The sequence below is a fragment of the Protomyctophum parallelum genome (genome assembly GCF_964188405.1).
Source record: "Protomyctophum parallelum genome assembly, chromosome: 11".
NCBI lineage: Eukaryota > Metazoa > Chordata > Actinopteri > Myctophiformes > Myctophidae > Protomyctophum > Protomyctophum parallelum.
Window position 1 is genome coordinate 47664157 of NC_139707.1, and position 20230 is coordinate 47684386.

Genomic DNA, 20230 nt, shown 5'->3' on the forward strand with positions numbered 1-20230 from the left:
ACATAATTACAAGCATTCCTGACAGAGAGCTTCCTCCAACAGAGAAACCGGTCGATCCAGTCGAAAGCTCTTTGTATTCTGAAGTGAAGCCTGGATCCTCTCAAGGTACAGTACAATACTATTATGTATTATGATTATTATTATTATTATTATCAGTAGTTGTAGTACTATGAAAACGTGCAATTCCCGTCAGTGTACAACCATAGACTGTAAAAAAAATATGGACAAAGCGTTCTCCGGGTCTGATATGGACGTCAGATGAAGCCTGTCAGTCCTTGAATTGTAAGTCGCCATCTTTGTAGATCCGTTTGGGCCCAGCTGGCCATTGGCTGGCCCAGACAACGAGGCGGGACTTCCCCCCTTCCTCTTCGTTGGTCTTTATTTTGACTCGAACGGGGGGGTGGCTCCCGATCGTAGACTGTAACGGTAGCCACGCCCCTCAGAACATACGCGACTTTATGGTCATTTTTTTAAATAAGTGAGACCATCATTTTCCAAAATAATATTATGACATGAGAAAAAATGAGACTTTAAACTAGTGACTGGAAGCAGAAAGTATTCATGACCATGTTTATTAAGGTAATACAGTCTAGGGGCCTGATTCTTCAACGCGCTTCCGCTTATATATTGACGTGACGCTAGCGGAAAGGCATTTACGTGGATTTCCCACATTAATTTGGAATTCATGAAAATGCCCGTGAACTTGACGCTGTCTTTGGTTGGTCGGAAATTCCGCTAAATCCTCCGCCACCTCTTTAGGTGGCGGAGAAATTTTCGGAACCATACACTTGCATATAGATTTATTCAGAAGGCTTTAGTCTTCATGCTGAATCAATAAATTGTTCCCAAATCTCAGATAAAATATGTAGGCATGTGTCCCCAACATATTGGTCGATCAGCACATAAAGAAATTATAGCCTATATAATAAAAGCTGAGTGCACTTGTATGCCTAAATGCATAGGCAAGTTATAGCCTAGAGTCCCATACAGAAACTGCCCCTGCAGTGCAAGCCTGACACCTTTTTATTTATTTATTAGGATATTAGGCTACTATAGCATGCGCGATTGCGCTTCTCACTTGACAGCTTTCTACTCACAGCGCTGTGAGCTTGTAGATCGGCTCTCGCGCATGTTAAAAAACAAACTCACAATTATAATAAGAACATAGGCTTATCGATCTGCATTCTGCACTGTACGAATCCAACATTGTTAATGCCTGCAGTAGACGGCAGGCCTATTGAAATTGTTTTGTTACGGAGCTCCTTAGTCAGTTGACTGTCGGTCGGTGTGTGTGTGTGTGTGTGTGTGTGTGTGTGTGTGTGTGTGTGTGTGGCGGAGGGCAGACAGCAGCGTACTGCCGATCCGATTCACATTGGAAAATGAATAGGGCTAATTAGCCATATATAAAAAAAATAGAAGACCAATATTAGCCTAATGAATGCAGCGTGTTTGAAAGTTGGCCAGTCATATCAGTTTTAAACCAGCTCACCTCCACTCGTGAACATGACGGACACACAGACAGAATTTATAATAATGTATATTGATATTGATCACATGGATGCCACACACAGAATAGTTTAACTCACTGGATAAACTCACTGGATTATAATTTCTTCAGACAAGAGGATCCCAGGCCTACGAGGTAGGCCTATAATATATTTACTTATGAATGTATGGGGCTATGGGCTACTGTTCTTTATCGCGCAACAGTGTCGAGGGCCCATGCAGCCCCCCTCCCTCTCTCGTCTCTCTCTCTCTCGCTCTCTCTGAAAAGACGACTTTTGCATTGACATATATGTTTTACCTCTGCAAAGGTGTGAGTGAACACCCGCCTTGGTCCCGAACTTAATTAAATAAATTATAATTATATTGCTTCAGCGGAGCACGCACCATTGTAAGCTTCATGGATATAGCAGTGACCGCGGCTGTGATCTCAGACAAACTGCTGTCTGCTGAGTCATGCTTGAAGCCTTTTATGGTCGATATGGGGCGTGGATCAATGCAGATGAGGTTGTCGGTTGCTTTTCCGATCACTTTGCACCCGCTGCTTTCAGTATGACATACACCTGCGATACGCCAGCGCACCTGTGGTACACACCACTCTCTGAATAACACGTCATCTCAACGTAGCTTGATCGGACGGATAAATACGATATCTGTTTCCGTCACCGTTACACTCTGGCGCATTTCGTTTTTGAAGAATCAGGACCTAGGTGAAGTTGGGCCCAAATACATGGACCTCTATGGAGATATGGGGTTTTTTTGGGCCCAATGACAGCGCCACAACAGGCCATTATATGAACTTTCAGGAAGTCCCGATTTCCTTAGTGGTTTCACAAAATATCTGTCTGACTGTCCCCCTGTGCCCAGGTCAGCCCCCCATGAATGGTAACCAGGTCTGGCCCCTATGGTGCATACGGTCTCCATTCAAACTCTAGACAACACCAGAGGGAGTGCAACGAACCATGTACAACCCAGATTCGGCACAAACAAGGGACTAAATTCTATTCGCTCCTATGCCACCAAACAGTGGAACGCCCTACCAACAGTCATTAAGACATGTGAATCCCATGACTCCTTCAAAACCGCCCTCAAAGGGCACCTACGGACGGCTGCAATTCAAAACTGGCCCCCGTAAAATCTGAATCCCCCCACCGCCCCCCTTTCCCCTCACTGTATATGTATCTTTTCCCTTTTTGCTTCCTTTATGATGAATTCCTGTTCTGTTCTTTAACTATATAGAACTTAGAAGTGTCTATTTGTACGTCTCTAAATCTCCATATATGGCGCTGACCGGTTCTGACATTCCATTATGTTGATCTGACCTCATCAAACCCTGTACACTCAAGACATGCTCCTTATATGGCCAGGACAGAATTAATTCAATGTCGGTCTGTCTGTCTGTAGGAGTGGAAGAACCAGAAGTGACCTACGCCCAAGTTAACTATTCCAAAACAAAGGTAAGAAAGGTAGTACAGTGATACAGTACAGTATGCACAGTGCAGTGCAGTATGGTGATACAGTACAGTGTAATGCATAATGCAATAGGACTCCCCCCACCCCCGACGATGAATGTGTTGCATTGAAACATGCCAATTGATTTAACCCATTCTGACCTGAGATCAGATTCAAAAAATGTCTTCTACATCCTGACAGTTCTCTGAAAAAGCTATGTTTCTATGTCAGTCGTACTTCGATTTTTCAAAAATAGCAGACCTACAAGCTCGTAGCGCGCCACTCGGTGGCGCGCTACGAGCTTGTAGATCTGCTATTTTTGAATAGCTAAAGCATAACATAATGCTAACACCAAAAGGGGCTCCCTTTTGATGTATATGTATATGTATATATATATATATATATATACCTCTAGTCCTGATAACAAAGGCAGATAGCCTCATATGGTTAAAAGTATTTAATCATGCTCAACATGCTGTGGATTGGACTCAAATGTACTACTAATATTTTAACATGTTCTATGTATTGTTTTCCATTCCCCAGGTCCAGGAACAAGCCGTGGTAAGTTTCTGTTTTATTTGATACATCTTCAGAACGAACGCTGCTTTAGATAACTCTGTATTTAAAGGACCACTTCACCACTTTTCAACCTATCTTCCTATAATAGGTCCTCACCAATAATCATGAAAAGAATTGCGCACATTTTTTCCTAGTCAGTCTGACCCCTTTTCCACCAGTTGGTTCCCAGTGGGAATGATAGTGGAAACATGATAACCCTTCCACAGTAGTACCTTTTTCATATTTTTGATTATTTTGCATATTTTCCTACATAATGCCTCATTTGCATATTTTAAAATGTAAAATTTGTAATATAAAAATCATTGCCTTCATGTAAGTACTCAATTGGGGAAGTTTCATGGTGATAACAATCTAATATAGGTATGGTTTTGCCTACTCAATTCATAATTAGCGTCCAAATGTTGGACTAAAAACCAAAAAGAACTGATTTCCTGAAAGTTCATATAATGGCCTTGTTACGGACCATGGTCCTTCTGAGTATTTGTTATTGATGTTGTGATGGTTAATTGTTATGATAATTAGTTGAGCTGTGAATAATATTTATAGTATGGAAATGTTGGTCTTCTGTGGATGGCTTGTATTATAATTTGTTTCTTTCTGTGTTTCATGTAAGGTATTGAATGGAGCTGAATGGAGTATGTTGGAGAGTGAGAAAGGCTGATGGCTGGCAGTGAATGATTGAATGCAGACTTGCCTGTGAGATTGACAGGTCCATGTTCGGACCTGCCCCTCCTTCCTGATTGGGTGTCTTCGCCCACACCCTAATCCCAGTTGGCTGTGCCTAGTTGGCTGTTGCCTATAAAAGCTCAGTTGAACTTTTGCTCTGGAGAGGACGACAGCAGTTTGCAGCAGAGACTCAGTTCCTCTGTCCTCCACCCTTTGCCTGCCCTTTTGTTTGCTTTTGTTTGTTTTAGTTTCTTTGTCTTCGATTCCGTTTTGTTCTGTAAGTTTTGCCTTAGTTCCTTTTGTTATCTGTTTGTTCCCTTTAAAAGTAAAACCCTAGTTTGTTATTATTATTGTTATTATTCTGTCTGTAGTATTTGTCTAATGTAACCCACTGTCCTTTTGTAAGGGTGTTAGGTCCCTTTTTGTTTTTCTCTTCATTGTAATTCTGTTAGTTAGGTTAGTTAGGGTTTAGTATTGTATTTTTGTTCTTGGTTAGGGATTGAGTTAGGGGTAAACCTTTTATTTTCTAGATAGATACTTTTGCTATGTAAACCGTGAACTGAAAAGCTGACAAGCACCATTAATTTGAATCCATTGTCTCTGTTGACAAAGAAAAGAGCTACAACAATAAACTAAAGTTATTTTCAACCCTGTCTCCTCTCACATTATGTTGTTTACCTTCACCCTAGACGAAGGTGCGTAACAGGCCTGTTGTGGCGCTGTCATTGGGCCCAAAAAACCCATAGCCCCATAGAGGTCCATGTACTTGGGCCCAACTTCACCTAGACTGCATTACCTTAATAAACATGGTCATGAATACTTTCTGCTTCCAGTCACTAGTTTAAAGTCTCATTTCTAATGTCATAATATTCTTTTTGGAAAATTATGGTCCCATTAATTAAAAAAATGACCATAAAGTCGCGTATGTTCTGAGGGGCGTGGCTACCGTTACAGTCTATGATCGGGATCCCCCACCCACTCGAGTCAAAATAAAAACCAACGAATAGGAAGGGGGGAAGTCCCGCCTCGTTGTCTGGGCCAGCCAATGGCCAGCTGGGCCCAAACGGATCTAGAAAGATGGCGACTTCCATTGCAAGGAATTTTAGGCTTCATTTTACGTTCATGTTAAACCTGGGGAACGCTTTGTCCATGTTTTTTACAGTCTATGGTTTAAACTCGTATGATGCCGTTTGGTTCCAGGTTGGTGAATGAAGATCTACTCAAGACAACATGGAAGAAGAAGCAGAGTTGTACTAAAAATATTTATCATCAAAATATATATTGATATTGACAAAAAAATAATTGATTTCATGGGGGGCCATCATAGGGGGGAGCAACATCTGCGAAAAAAATATATATTTTTTAATATTCCTAAAAAAAAAGATAAATGAAGTTGGGAACTCTCCTTTGGTCCACCCATTCCTAAGACATGTGAGAATGTTCCAGTGAAGAAAACAATACAAAACATTAAAAAAGTCCCACTGTGGGTGTATTGGATTTTCCACTATCACACCATCACTAAACACGGATGAAATTCACCCCAACACCTGCCTGTAGGAAAAGCCAGGGATGTGGGCAGGGAAACAAACCTATTCTATGATGTCACTGAGCATCAAGAAGGTACTTAAAGACCCGCCCAACTCAGACATCAGCAACATTATGAAAATGTTATAGGGTTAATATTATATACCGCCTACCTGATTACTAATATAATAATAATAATAATAATGACTAATATTGTGATGTAGATTATCTCATTCATCGTTCACTCACATCAAGAACTACAACTGTAATATAACTGTAAATGTGTGTAAAAGTACAATAACGGCAGTGAATCATAACATCGTTGCAATCACTTTCACAGCAATTGCACATCTTATGATTCAGTGTAATTTCTCACAATTATCATATTATAGGTACCATTAGGCAGGCCTATGGTTATTATTAATAGTTGTCATTATTGTGTGAATCACCCTAGCCTTTAATTCTCTATTATATCATATGTGATTTTGATGAATTGAAAATGGTGGGCCCTCTTGTAAACAAGTGTAATGCTTCATGGTGTCGTTAACAGTTTTTGTATAGAGGGTATGCGCGTGACTTTTTTTGATTGATTGAAATATGTATTAACAGTTTGCAGAATTACAGTACATTTCAAGCACAAACTCAATACAGAGACTGTTAACTGTGAGTGGACGACCCAATTAAGCATTACACTTGTTTACAAGAGGGTCCACCATGTTCAATTCATCAAAACATTTAGAGACGTACAAATAGACACTTCTATGTAGTTAAAGAACAGAACAGGAATCCATCATATAGGAAGCAAAAAGGGAAAAGATACATATACAGTGAGGGGACAGGGGGGGGGAGGGATTCAGATTTTACAGAGGCCAGTTTCGAATTGCAGCCATCCGTAGGTGACCTTTGAGAGCGGTTTTGAAGGAGTCAAGGGATTCACATGTCTTAATGACTGTTGGTAGGGCGTTCCACATTTTGGTGGCATAGGAGCGAAAATAATTTAGTCCCTTGTTTGTGACGAATCTGGGTTGTACATGGTTTGTTGCACTCCCTCTGGTGTTGTGGGTGTGGACTTCGTTTACATTAAGGAAGTATTTAGACAGGTACATGGGTATCTTGGTGGTGTATCGAATCTTGTGGACCAGACCCATTGCAAGATGCTGTACTCTGTCGTCGACCCTAAGCCTGTCAAAGTGGGCAGGGGTGAGGTCATCATCAAACCAGGAAGTTATGCAGGAACGCCTACTGAGAGGCAAAAAACTACTTTCTGGCCTTGACAGCCCATACATCCAAACAGAAAAGTCCTCTCTGATTGCATTAAACAACATTAAACAATGTTAAACTCTCTTTGCCTGTTGCTTTGCCACTCGATGGGCCATTCACTTTAAGCATGCGCATACCCTCTATAGAGTTGTACTTGAAATGTACTGTAATTCTGAAATATAAATATAAATCAATCAATCAATGAATCTTTTTGTCCCTACACACCGGACACGATTTAAAGACTAAGGGCTGTATTTTGCGTGTCTTAAGTACCAGGTCTTATTCCCTAACTTGAGTAAACTAAAGACCTGGAGGCGTGATCAATGCTCTTTGGCCACTCAGAATAGCCAAATGGCATTGATCACGCCTCCAGGTCTTTAGTTTAAGAGTTAGGGAAGTTAGGGAATAAGACCTGGTACTTAAGACACTCAAAATACAGCCATAAAGGTCCCCCCTACACACCGGACACGATTTAGGATTTTTAGCAGCGTTTTTCTGTCAGTTTTCCGAAAAACGCTCCCAGTGTGCAACCACCTTAACTGTTCAGGAGAAAAACTTTTCTTTTTTTTTAAATCCAAAATGAGTTAATATCACACACAGACTCTTCACATACTAGAGCATGTCTGAAGTGACTGTAAATGAGTGACGTGTGTGTGTGTGTGTGTGTGTGTGTGTGTGTGTGTGTGTGTGTGTGTGTGTGTGTGTGTGTGTGTGTGTGTGTGTGTGTGCGTGCGTGTGTGTGTGCGTGCGTGGCGTGCGTGCTGACTGACCCCTGCTGTGTGGTCTCATCGACATCTGCAGAGGGGGAGGGGGGCCCGTCGGAGATGATGTACCCCTCATCTGGTAACCCTGGAAACAGAAACCTGAAGAGAGAGACACACACACACACACATTTCAGAGGAGTTTTTCAGAAGTGTTTTTATAATTTGGTTATATATATGTGGATTTGCATATATTTACGTACAGTATTTGTAATTATTTGTTTCGGCCCCAAAAATTGAATTTGTTGTCATGAGTTGTCACGATCCGAGTTGTCTTTAACGAGGCTTACAGGTCTTTAAATAAATACTTTCTGAAACTCAGTGGCCTTGTGGTTAGAGTGTCCGCCCTGAGACTGGGAGGTCGGGGTTCGATCCCCGCCCGGGTCATACCAAAGACTGTAAAAATGGGACCCAGTGCCTCCCTGCTTGACACTCAGCATCAAGGGTTGGATTTGGGGTAAGTCCCTGCGACATGCTAGCGTCATGTCCAGGGGGTGTACTTGTACATCAAGCTGCCTCACGCTACAGAAACAGGAGATAGGCTCCTGGCCTCATGGCTACAGAAACAGGAGATAGGCTCCTGCCCTATGGGCCTCATGGCTACAGAAACAGGAGATAGGCTCCTGCCCCTATGGGCCTCATGGCTACAGAAACAGGAGATAGGCTCCTGCCCTATGGGCCTCATGGCTACAGAAACAGGAGATAGGCTCCTGCCCCTATGGGCCTCATGGCTACAGAAACAGGAGATAGGCTCCTGCCCCTATGGGCCTCATGGCTACAGAAACAGGAGATAGGCTCCTGCCCCTATGGGCCTCATGGCTACAGAAACAGGAGATAGGCTCCTGCCCCTATGGGCCTCATGGCTACAGAAACAGGAGATAGGCTCCTGCCCCTATGGGCCTCATGGCTACAGAAACAGGAGATAGGCTCCTGCCCCTATGGGCCTCATGGCTACAGAAACAGGAAATAGGCTCCTTGGACCTTACGGGTCCAATTGTTAAACATCTGTATTACTACATTTATAAGGAGTCTACATAATTAGAGAATGGAATTGTGGACAAAATCATATCCAACGATAACAAAAAATATTTTGTTTGGGGTCAGCAAGTCTAAATCTCATCAAATGGTGAAAACATAATGGGCCTAAAAGACCACCCTCTGGGTCCCATTACACTGGACACCTATGTGACATCACTGGGAGGGGCGTGGCCTACCGGACCACATTGAAGAGGCGTGTCATGTAAGATTGGAATTCCTGCACAGCCTGTGGGAGGAGCCTGCGGTTGGAGCCGACGCCCACATAGGTCATCCTGTATGATGTCACCAGCGTCTCCACCAACCAGCCGAGAGGATGGAGAGGAGTCTCACATGCCTGTGCACACACACACACGCGTGCACACAGACACACACGCACGCACGCACGCACGCACGCACGCACGCACGCACACACACACACACACACACACACACACACACACACACACACACACACACACACACACACACACACACACACACACACACACACACACACACACACACACACACACACACACACACACACACACACACACACACACACACACACACACACACACACACACACACACACACACACACACACACACACACACACACACACACACACACACACACACACACACACACACACACACACACACACACACACACACACACACACACACACACACACACACACACACACACACACACAGAGATGAGTCGTGTGTGCGTTTGAAAAAGTAAAAGTAACGTGCACACGCAGACGTGCACCAGTGTTGTTTTCGTCGACTAAAACCAAGACGAAAATGTTCGTCGACTACCTTTTTTCACTGACAAAAACTAAATGGAAACTAAGCTATGGTGACTAAAACTAAGACTAAATATACTGACAATTTCGACAACAAATAAAAACTAGACTCAAATATTAGGAAGGGACTAGTGGACAACGATCCAGTATAAGTCATTTTACACTTCGTTGCATGCTGAAAATAGCAGATCTACAAGCTCATAACGCATCGAGCTGTGACACATTGTGAGCTTGTAGATCGGCTATTTTCAGCAAGTGTTAAAACAGTCATTACATCGGCATCAAGGCCCGCCAAAACACATTTTAGTCGACTAAATCAACTGTAGATTTCGTCGACTAAAGTCTTATGACATTTAGTCGACTAAAACTAGACTAACACTAATACATTCCAGGTGACAAAAATGTGACTAAAACTAAGTGAAAACTATTCAAGAGACTATGACTAAAACTAAAATAGAAATTTGCTGCCAAAAACAACGCTTACCTTGGCCAATCTACAAACTCACGTGTCACAGTCGTGAGCTTGTAGATCTGCTATTTTCAGTGTATTTAAGTGTAAAATGATAGTCCCTTCCTAACATTTTAGTTTAGTTTTTATTTGTTGACGAAATTGTCAGTATATTTAGTATTGGTTTTAGTCATCATGGCTTAGTTTTCATGTAGTTTCCGTTTAGTTATCGTCAGTGGAACGAACATTCATCGAACATTTTTCGTCTTCGTTTTAGTCGACGAAAACAACACTTGTGCACACGCAGACGTATACCTTGGCCAGGTATCTTGGCATGTTGTCGTAGTTTGCAGCGGTCATATATAGTTTACCTTGGCCAGGTATCTTGGTATGTTGTCGTAGTTTGCAGCGGTCATATATAGTTTACCTTGGCCAGGTATCTTGGTATGTTGTCGTAGTTTGCAGCGGTCATATATAGTTTACCTTGGCCAGGTATCTTGGTATGTTGTCGTAGTTTGCAGCGGTCATATATAGTTTACCTTGGCCAGGTATCTTGGTATGTTGTCGTAGTTTGCAGCGGTCATATATAGTTTACCTTGGCCAGGTACCGTGGTATGTTGTCGTAGTTTGCAGCGGTCATATATAGTTTACCTTGGCCAGGTATCTTGGTATGTTGTCGTAGTTTGCAGCGGTCATATATAGTTTACCTTGGCCAGGTATCTTGGTATGTTGTCGTAGTTTGCAGAGGTCATATATAGTTTACCTTGGCCAGGTATCTTGGCATGTTGTCGTAGTTTGCAGCGGTCATATATAGTTTACCTTGGCCAGGTATCGTGGTATGTTGTCGTAGTTTGCAGCGGTCATATATAGTTTACCTTGGCCAGGTATCTTGGTATGTTGTCGTAGTTTGCAGCGGTCATATATAGTTTACCGTGGCCAGGTATCTTGGTATGTTGTCGTAGTTTGCAGCGGTCATATATAGTTTACCTTGGCCAGGTATCTTGGTATGTTGTCGTAGTTTGCAGCGGTCATATATAGTTTACCTTGGCCAGGTATCTTGGTATGTTGTCGTAGTTTGCAGCGGTCATATATAGTATACCTTGGCCAGGTATCTTGGTATGTTGTCGTAGTTTGCAGCGGTCATATATAGTTTACCTTGGCCAGGTATCTTGGTATGTTGTCGTAGTTTGCAGCGGTCATATATAGTTTACCTTGGCCAGGTATCTTGGTATGTTGTCGTAGTTTGCAGCGGTCATATATAGTTTACCTTGGCCAGGTATCTTGGCATGTTGTCGTAGTTTGCAGCGGTCATATAGTTTACCTTGGCCAGGTATCGTGGTATGTTGTCGTAGTTTGCAGCGGTCATATATAGTTTACCCTGGCCAGGTATCTTGGTATGTTGTCGTAGTTTGCAGCGGTCATATATAGTTTACCTTGGCCAGGTATCTTGGCATGTTGTCGTAGTTTGCAGCGGTCATATATAGTTTACCTTGGCCAGGTATCTTGGTATGTTGTCGTAGTTTGCAGCGGTCATATATAGTTTACCTTGGCCAGGTACCGTGGTATGTTGTCGTAGTTTGCAGCGGTCATATATAGTTTACCTTGGCCAGGTATCTTGGTATGTTGTCGTAGTTTGCAGCGGTCATATATAGTTTACCTTGGCCAGGTATCTTGGTATGTTGTCGTAGTTTGCAGCGGTCATATATAGTTTACCTTGGCCAGGTATCTTGGTATGTTGTCGTAGTTTGCAGCGGTCATATATAGTTTACCTTGGCCAGGTATCGTGGTATGTTGTCGTAGTTTGCAGCGGTCATATATAGTTTACCTTGGCCAGGTATCTTGGTATGTTGTCGTAGTTTGCAGCGGTCATATATAGTTTACCTTGGCCAGGTATCGTGGTATGTTGTCGTAGTTTGCAGCGGTCATATATAGTTTACCTTGGCCAGGTATCTTGGTATGTTGTCGTAGTTTGCAGCGGTCATATATAGTTTACCTTGGCCAGGTATCTTGGTATGTTGTCGTAGTTTGCAGCGGTCATATATAGTTTACCGTGGCCAGGTATCTTGGCATGTTGTCGTAGTTTGCAGCGGTCATATATAGTATACCTTGGCCAGGTATCTTGGTATGTTGTCGTAGTTTGCAGCGGTCATATATAGTTTACCTTGGCCAGGTATCTTGGTATGTTGTCGTAGTTTGCAGCGGTCATATATAGTTTACCTTGGCCAGGTATCTTGGTATGTTGTCGTAGTTTGCAGCGGTCATATATAGTTTACCGTGGCCAGGTATCTTGGCATGTTGTCGTAGTTTGCAGCGGTCATATATAGTATACCTTGGCCAGGTATCTTGGTATGTTGTCGTAGTTTGCAGCGGTCATATATAGTTTACCTTGGCCAGGTATCGTGGTATGTTGTCGTAGTTTGCAGCGGTCATATATAGTTTACCTTGGCCAGGTACCGTGGTATGTTGTCGTAGTTTGCAGCGGTCATATATAGTTTACCTTGGCCATGTATCTTGGCATGTTGTCGTAGTTTGCAGCGGTCATATATAGTTTACCTTGGCCAGGTATCTTGGTATGTTGTCGTAGTTTTCAGCGGTCATATATAGTTTACCTTGGCCAGGTATCTTGGTATGTTGTCGTAGTTTGCAGCGGTCATATATAGTTTACCTTGGCCAGGTATCTTGGCATGTTGTCGTAGTTTGCAGCGGTCATATATAGTTTACCTTGGCCAGGTATCTTGGTATGTTGTCGTAGTTTGCAGCGGTCATATATAGTTTACCCTGGCCAGGTATCTTGGCATGTTGTCGTAGTTTGCAGCGGTCATATATAGTTTACCTTGGCCAGGTATCTTGGTATGTTGTCGTAGTTTTCAGCGGTCATATATAGTTTACCTTGGCCAGGTATCTTGGTATGTTGTCGTAGTTTGCAGCGGTCATATATAGTTTACCCTGGCCAGGTATCTTGGTATGTTGTCGTAGTTTGCAGAGGTCATATATAGTTTACCTTGGCCAGGTATCTTGGTATGCTGTCGTAGTTTGCAGCGGTCATATATAGTTTACCTTGGCCAGGTATCTTGGTATGTTGTCGTAGTTTGCAGCGGTCATATATAGTTTACCTTGGCCAGGTATCTTGGTATGTTGTCGTAGTTTGCAGCGGTCATATATAGTTTACCTTGGCCAGGTATCTTGGTATGTTGTCGTAGTTTGCAGCGGTCATATATAGTTTACCTTGGCCAGGTATCGTGGTATGTTGTCGTAGTTTGCAGCGGTCATATATAGTTTACCCTGGCCAGGTATCTTGGTATGTTGTCGTAGTTTGCAGCGGTCATATATAGTTTACCCTGGCCAGGTATCTTGGTATGTTGTCGTAGTTTGCAGAGGTCATATATAGTTTACCTTGGCCAGGTATCTTGGTATGCTGTCGTAGTTTGCAGCGGTCATATATAGTTTACCTTGGCCAGGTATCTTGGTATGTTGTCGTAGTTTGCAGCGGTCATATATAGTTTACCTTGGCCAGGTATCTTGGTATGTTGTCGTAGTTTGCAGCGGTCATATATAGTTTACCTTGGCCAGGTATCTTGGTATGTTGTCGTAGTTTGCAGCGGTCATATATAGTTTACCTTGGCCAGGTATCGTGGTATGTTGTCGTAGTTTGCAGCGGTCATATATAGTATACCGGTACCTTGGCCAGGTATCTTGGTATGTTGTCGTAGTTTGCAGCGGTCATATATAGTTTACCTTGGCCAGGTATCTTGGTATGCTGTCGTAGTTTGCAGCGGTCATATATAGTTTACCTTGGCCAGGTATCTTGGCATGTTGTCGTAGTTTGCAGCGGTCATATATAGTTTACCTTGGCCAGGTATCGTGGTATGTTGTCGTAGTTTGCAGCGGTCATATATAGTTTACCTTGGCCAGGTATCTTGGCATGTTGTCGTAGTTTGCAGCGGTCATATATAGTTTACCTTGGCCAGGTATCTTGGTATGTTGTCGTAGTTTGCAGCGGTCATATATAGTTTACCTTGGCCAGGTATCGTGGTATGTTGTCGTAGTTTGCAGCGGTCATATATAGTTTACCTTGGCCAGGTACCGTGGTATGTTGTCGTAGTTTGCAGCGGTCATATATAGTTTACCTTGGCCAGGTATCGTGGTATGTTGTCGTAGTTTGCAGCGGTCATATATAGTTTACCTTGGCCAGGTATCTTGGTATGTTGTCGTAGTTTGCAGCGGTCATATATAGTTTACCTTGGCCAGGTATCGTGGTATGTTGTCGTAGTTTGCAGCGGTCATATATAGTTTACCTTGGCCAGGTATCTTGGTATGTTGTCGTAGTTTGCAGCGGTCATATATAGTTTACCTTGGCCAGGTATCTTGGTATGTTGTCGTAGTTTGCAGCGGTCATATATAGTTTACCGTGGCCAGGTATCTTGGCATGTTGTCGTAGTTTGCAGCGGTCATATATAGTTTACCTTGGCCAGGTATCGTGGTATGTTGTCTTAGTTTGCAGCGGTCATATATAGTTTACCTTGGCCAGGTATCGTGGTATGTTGTCGTAGTTTGCAGCGGTCATATATAGTTTACCTTGGCCAGGTATCTTGGCATGTTGTCGTAGTTTGCAGCGGTCATATATAGTTTACCTTGGCCAGGTATCTTGGTATGTTGTCTTAGTTTGCAGCGGTCATATATAGTTTACCTTGGCCAGGTATCGTGGTATGTTGTCGTAGTTTGCAGCGGTCATATATAGTTTACCTTGGCCAGGTATCTTGGCATGTTGTCGTAGTTTGCAGCGGTCATATATAGTTTACCGTGGCCAGGTATCTTGGTATGTTGTCGTAGTTTGCAGCGGTCATATATAGTTTACCTTGGCCAGGTATCGTGGTATGTTGTCGTAGTTTGCAGCGGTCACCGCTTCTTCGTGTCGAGGAATGAACTCCAACTGCTCCAGAACCCTGATCTGAGATCTGCTGAGCTGTGGACTACACACACACGCACGCACACACACATGCACGCAGGCACACGCACGCACACGCAGTATAGCCCGTTACAGCCGGGAAAGCATCCGTGTCATTTTGTCATGTTGGCTTTTCAAAAGCAGCAGATAGTGTGAACAGCACAAGCTCACAGCGCGTCCCGTCATGCCTACAAATAGTGTGTGAACTATTTTTATGTATGCGTTTATTTAACAGGGACAATACAAAAAACTATGTATCAAGTTGTAAAAACATGAAACCGTTGCTTGTATGGGGTTTATAGCCAAGGCTAATTTGCAACCCCAGTCCCTGGTGATCTACCTATGCTAAATCGTTTACAAAAATACATGCAAATACATCTGATCTGAGTACAAAAGCATTAACATTCCCAGATTACACTTCAATGTTTTAAAATGTGCTTAACATATTAATGTTCTCACCTCTGGCCCGATACTGATCTGGCTACTGATTTAGAAAGCATTCGTAGAGTCGGGATTAATTAGGATTTAACTAACATCATATCACCGCTCCACAGGCTGGGAGCGTCGCTCCACAGGCTGGGAGCGTCGCTCCACAGGCTGGGAGCGTCGCTCCACAGGCTGGGAGCGTCGCTCCACAGGCTGGGAGGCTGGGAGCGTCGCTCCACAGGCTGGGAGCGTCGCTCCACAGGCTGGGAGCCTCACAGCTAGAAGGTCCTGGGTTCTATTCCCACTCGGGGCGCTGTGGGTGCCGGCGGCGTGTTTCCTCCTCCGCGTGCGTGATCAGTGCCCATACCCGAGGCGGGGTTGGCGAAAGGGCCTTTCTATGGCCTTTCTATGTGGAGTTTGCATGTTCTCCCCGTGTCCCCTACAGGGTAGGTACCCTCACATGTTCTCCCCGTGTCCCCTAGAGTAGGTGCCCTCACAAAAAACATGCAGTAATCCTGGTCTCTAAACTGCCTCCCCCTGGCCAGCCGGGGCGCCTGATGGAGGGGAAAGGAACTGGTTGGAATAACGTGCTCCTTCCACGCGCTTCGTCCAACCAGGGAAACTCCCCCCTGTCAGGTGTAAAGGAGCAACTTGGACACTCAGGCATGAAGGAAGCATGAGTTCAAGTCCGTTGCTCTCCCCTTGTCCCCCATATATGGGGACTAGGTTGGTGGAGGGTGTGTAGAGCCCAGGGTCACATTAGATGATTGACACAGGGGTGAAAAATGGGTTACAAAATCGTGGGATAAAAAAAATATATATAAAAATAAAATAAAACACCGGGCAATCGGCGTGTTAACAATAGCGTGTGACGACATCTCTCTGCGTGTGGTGGTGATGGTCACAGTGTGTGTGTGTGTGTGTGTGTGTGTGTGTGTGTGTGTGTGTGTGTGTGCACCTCTCTCTACGTGCGGTGGTGATGGTCACAGCGATGTTGGACCAGGCTGTGTTCAGGTCTCCAGTGGATCCAGTGGATCCAGTGGGTCCAGAGGGTCCACAGCCCAGACGTCTCCAGCACTCCTCAAACACACACTGCCACTTCTGAGCTGCAGGAACCGCACTGCCGTCCACCTCTCTATGTGCACACACACACACACACACACACACACACACACGCGCACACACACGCACACACACACACACACACACACACGCACACACTGGAAATTTCGTCAACAAATAAAAACTAGACTAAAAACATTTTAGTCTAATTATTTTTTGCCCTGATCATTAATTTCAGGGCAAGACCTCGACCTCGCGCGTGCCGACTCGGCCCCCAGGCCTGGTACCGTAGTCAAAATATGGCCCTTGAGGAAAATGAATTGGGGAACCCTGCACTATAGTATAGCTACAGTCACTCACTGGAGAATCTTCCTGGGTTTATTGTCCACGTCGTGGAGGTTGAACTTGGCGAAGGTTCCCGTGACCTTCAACCCAGTAGACCACTCCCCACTGAACAGCCCGTCTACGCTGTCTCCGTTAGGGAGAGACAGCAGCCCCTGCTGGTGGGAGGGGAGACATGCACTAAGTATTAATCCATTCAAGGCCTGGCGTAAAAAAAACGTTTTCTAAATCATGACAATTTTCGGAAAGATTTGAGGCACATTCTAACGATCTTTCAAAAATAGCAGACCTACAAGTTCATAGCGCGCCACTCGGTGGCGCGCTATGAGCTTGTAGATATGCTATTATTCAATAGCTAAATTATAACATAATGTTTAAAACACCAAAAGGGGTTCCCGCACCAAAATGGGTTAAGGGACGGATGGAGTACATGAGGTCCATTTGGGTCCATAATGCCCACTCTCAGAGTTACTCGCCCGTAAGGGGCCATTTGGAGCCCCCTCAAGGAACCACCAGGGAAGATCTACAAGCTCGGAGCGCGGCACCGAGCTTGTAGATCTGCTATTTTTTTAAAGTCGTGAAAATGTGGCGCAAATCTTTGAATATAATATTCTTTCAGAGCGAACGTTTTTAACTCAAACCTTTGCTTCAACCTTTGATAACATATTATCAGATGGGGGTCCCCCAATGAAAATGAAATGTTTGAGAACGAACTGACATAGAAACATAGGGGTTTTCCACTGACATAAAAACCACTGACATAGAAACCACTGACATAGAAACATAGGGGTTTTCCACTGACATAGAAACCACTGACATAGAAACATAGGGGTTTTCCACTGACATAGAAACATAGGGGTTTTCCACTGACATAGAAACCACTGACATAGAAACATAGGGGTTTTCCACTGACATAGAAACCACTGACAATGGCTGCGGTTACATGAGGGCTTTTTCATTCAGAATGAAAACTTCAGAATTAATTAATTAAGAAGTAAGTTTTTTGCTGCGTGTTTACATGGGAAATGGTCATTCCGAATGAGTGTTTACATGGACAATACTTTTAAATCCCATTATTTCATTCCACATCAGGTTTGGGGCTGGGAAGGCTTCTGATTGGATAGGGGGCGGGGCGGATATGTTTACGTCCAGTGGTGGACGTAAAAAATGAGGTATTTCTACTTTACTTGAGTATTTATAATTTCCAATACTTTGACTTCTACTCCACTACATTTCAGGTAAAACAAAATAATAATAATAATAATAAAACACTTTTATGCCATATTACTTTATATTTGATGTATCCTGTAGCCTATGAGAGGTTGCTCTCAGAGATGTGAAATTAAACATGTCTAGTTTCTTATAATGAATCGCAAAACAAGAGCATAATATGGCCATACCAATTACATGCAGGAAACAAGCATGGACAGAAAGACCAGAATGAACTTAAATCGATAGTTACGTATGTAACTACGGTTCTATGAGTCCTGAATGACCGCCAGAGGCGGTGCTTTAAGCACTGAAAGACATCCTTCGCGCATGCGTCGTCGAGTATTGTATACAAACAATGTCAAATTTGACCCCGTGATGACCCGAAGTAGTCTATATCTTCCGGTAGTCTGCAGGGGATCAGTCTCTACAGAATTTTCTCGCGCGAACACGAGGATTCTGAGTGACAAGAGTGCCTCTGGCGGTCATTCAGGACTCATAGAACCGTAGTTACATACGTAACTATCGTTCTATTTCGTCCCTGCTGACCGCCAGAGGCGGTGCTTTAAGCACTGAATGACTTATACCAGCCAAGTCACGAGGAATCCCGATCCCAAACCATAAGGAGTAGTCTCGGAGGACTCTCGTAAGAGGACCGCGTCTAGCGGATGGGGAGTGGCAGCACTCACCCAGAGGAACATAGACAACCCGCTGTGATGCCCATGAGGCAGCGGCACAGATATATTCCAGGGGTACTTCCCTCGGGGCAGCCCATGACGTGGGGACGCTCCCGTAAGAGTGGCACCTCACACCAAATGGTAAGGTACGATCACTCGCCACGTAAACGTGGTTGATGGCATCCACAATAGTGTGGGGCGGGCGCTGTCTGGAGAGAGCGCCACCTCTGAAAGGGCCATCGTCACAATGGAACAGTCATTCTGACCGCCGAATGCATTTGGCAGGTCTAACGAGCGGCTCTCCGGGCCCACACTGGGCGCCATAGTTCCCGCTCGTCAATCCACTCTCCTGGTGGAGGGTAAGACTGTGCTAGCCGTATAGGCTGGTTGAGGTGTGTATGTGACCGCACCCTCAGGAGGAACACTGTTCGGCCACAGAGACACTCAGGTCGTCTGAGCTTTGCTTCAGACGCAAGTCACTGACAGACAGGACGTGCCGCTCACGGACACGCTTCGTTACAGCGATATTGATTCTAGCATATCGGCATGATATTGCCCCTACTTATGCTTTTAGAGTAGGAGATCGGCCCTTGTCTAGGAGGGACTGCGGAACTCCAGAAAGGTAGGCAGAGCAGCGCACTAGGTCTTTGCTCTGACCTCAGTTGGAAATAGGTTCCATCGGTTATCATACAGTAGCCTGATGGATGTCATGGATGTCACCCTTGAATTCAGGGTGGCATGCCTGGCTGGTTCCACACAGCTGCTCGGCAGCGGTTCAGGGCCGCCAGTGGCCAAACGCACAGTTGGGGGCGTTGAGCATTTGAATGCCATATCCGACCGCCTCCCAGTTGGGGAGACCTCTGTCGGGGAGACGCCATGGCGTCCTCCGACTAGGTCTGTTCAGCAGAGGAGACCAAGTACTTTTTGGCTGGAGGGGGGCAACCAGCAGTATGGTGTGACCCTCTTAAGTAACTCTGAGGCGCTGGTCGTATCAGAGGCAGTGACAAGGCATATGCAGTGCCTCTAGCAGTGCGCATTTAAGAGGATAGTGCCCTGTGGGCGGTGGTCTACTTAGGGCCCTGTGTGTCAGGAATGATGCAGGTCGTTCCGTTCATACTGGCTATGTGGCAGGAAGCCTACGAAGTCCTGCAGGCTGACAGCCATTTGTGGCGTTCAGGTTCTATGAAACCATCGGGCCATTGCGTCCTGACCTGGTGGGCTGGGTGTCTCCGTTAGGGAGAGCCAGAGAGGTTAGCGAGGTCCAGGGTGAGGAGGTCCACCTCCGCTCTGCCGAAGTAGCCTCTGATTAGTGTTCACCACCATTGGCTGGGGTACCGCTCCCCTCATGGAAGCTTTCGATGGGAGAGAGAGCCTACCATGTAGTCCCGCTCTCCACTCAGACAACTTGCCTATAGGCTGGTCGGGCGGGGGGGCTGCCCAAGTCAGGGGGTCCATAGACCCCTACAGCAGCCAAGCAAGCGTGGCCCTGCCCGATGCCTCACATGATACACAGTCGAGGTGTTGCCCGAAAGTATGAGAATGTGT

General features: G+C 44.7%; 2 protein-coding genes across 2 annotated transcripts in view; both read right to left on the reverse strand.

Annotated features, from left to right (window-relative positions):
• The window catches only part of LOC310867371 (NLR family CARD domain-containing protein 3-like), a 139860-nt gene that overhangs the window by 57024 nt on the left and 62606 nt on the right, over nucleotides 1-20230 (reverse strand). The window lies entirely within an intron of this gene.
• LOC310867050 (alsin-like) overlaps nucleotides 1-20230 on the reverse strand; it is a 102206-nt gene that overhangs the window by 27135 nt on the left and 54841 nt on the right. The window contains exons 30-34 of the mRNA XM_083776843.1: nucleotides 16818-16957; nucleotides 16354-16530; nucleotides 14880-14994; nucleotides 8960-9117; nucleotides 7755-7847 (exon numbers count right to left, since the gene is read on the reverse strand). Of these exons, the coding sequence (XP_083632969.1) occupies nucleotides 7755-7847; nucleotides 8960-9117; nucleotides 14880-14994; nucleotides 16354-16530; nucleotides 16818-16957 (683 nt within the window). The remainder of the gene's footprint in view (nucleotides 1-7754; nucleotides 7848-8959; nucleotides 9118-14879; nucleotides 14995-16353; nucleotides 16531-16817; nucleotides 16958-20230) is intronic.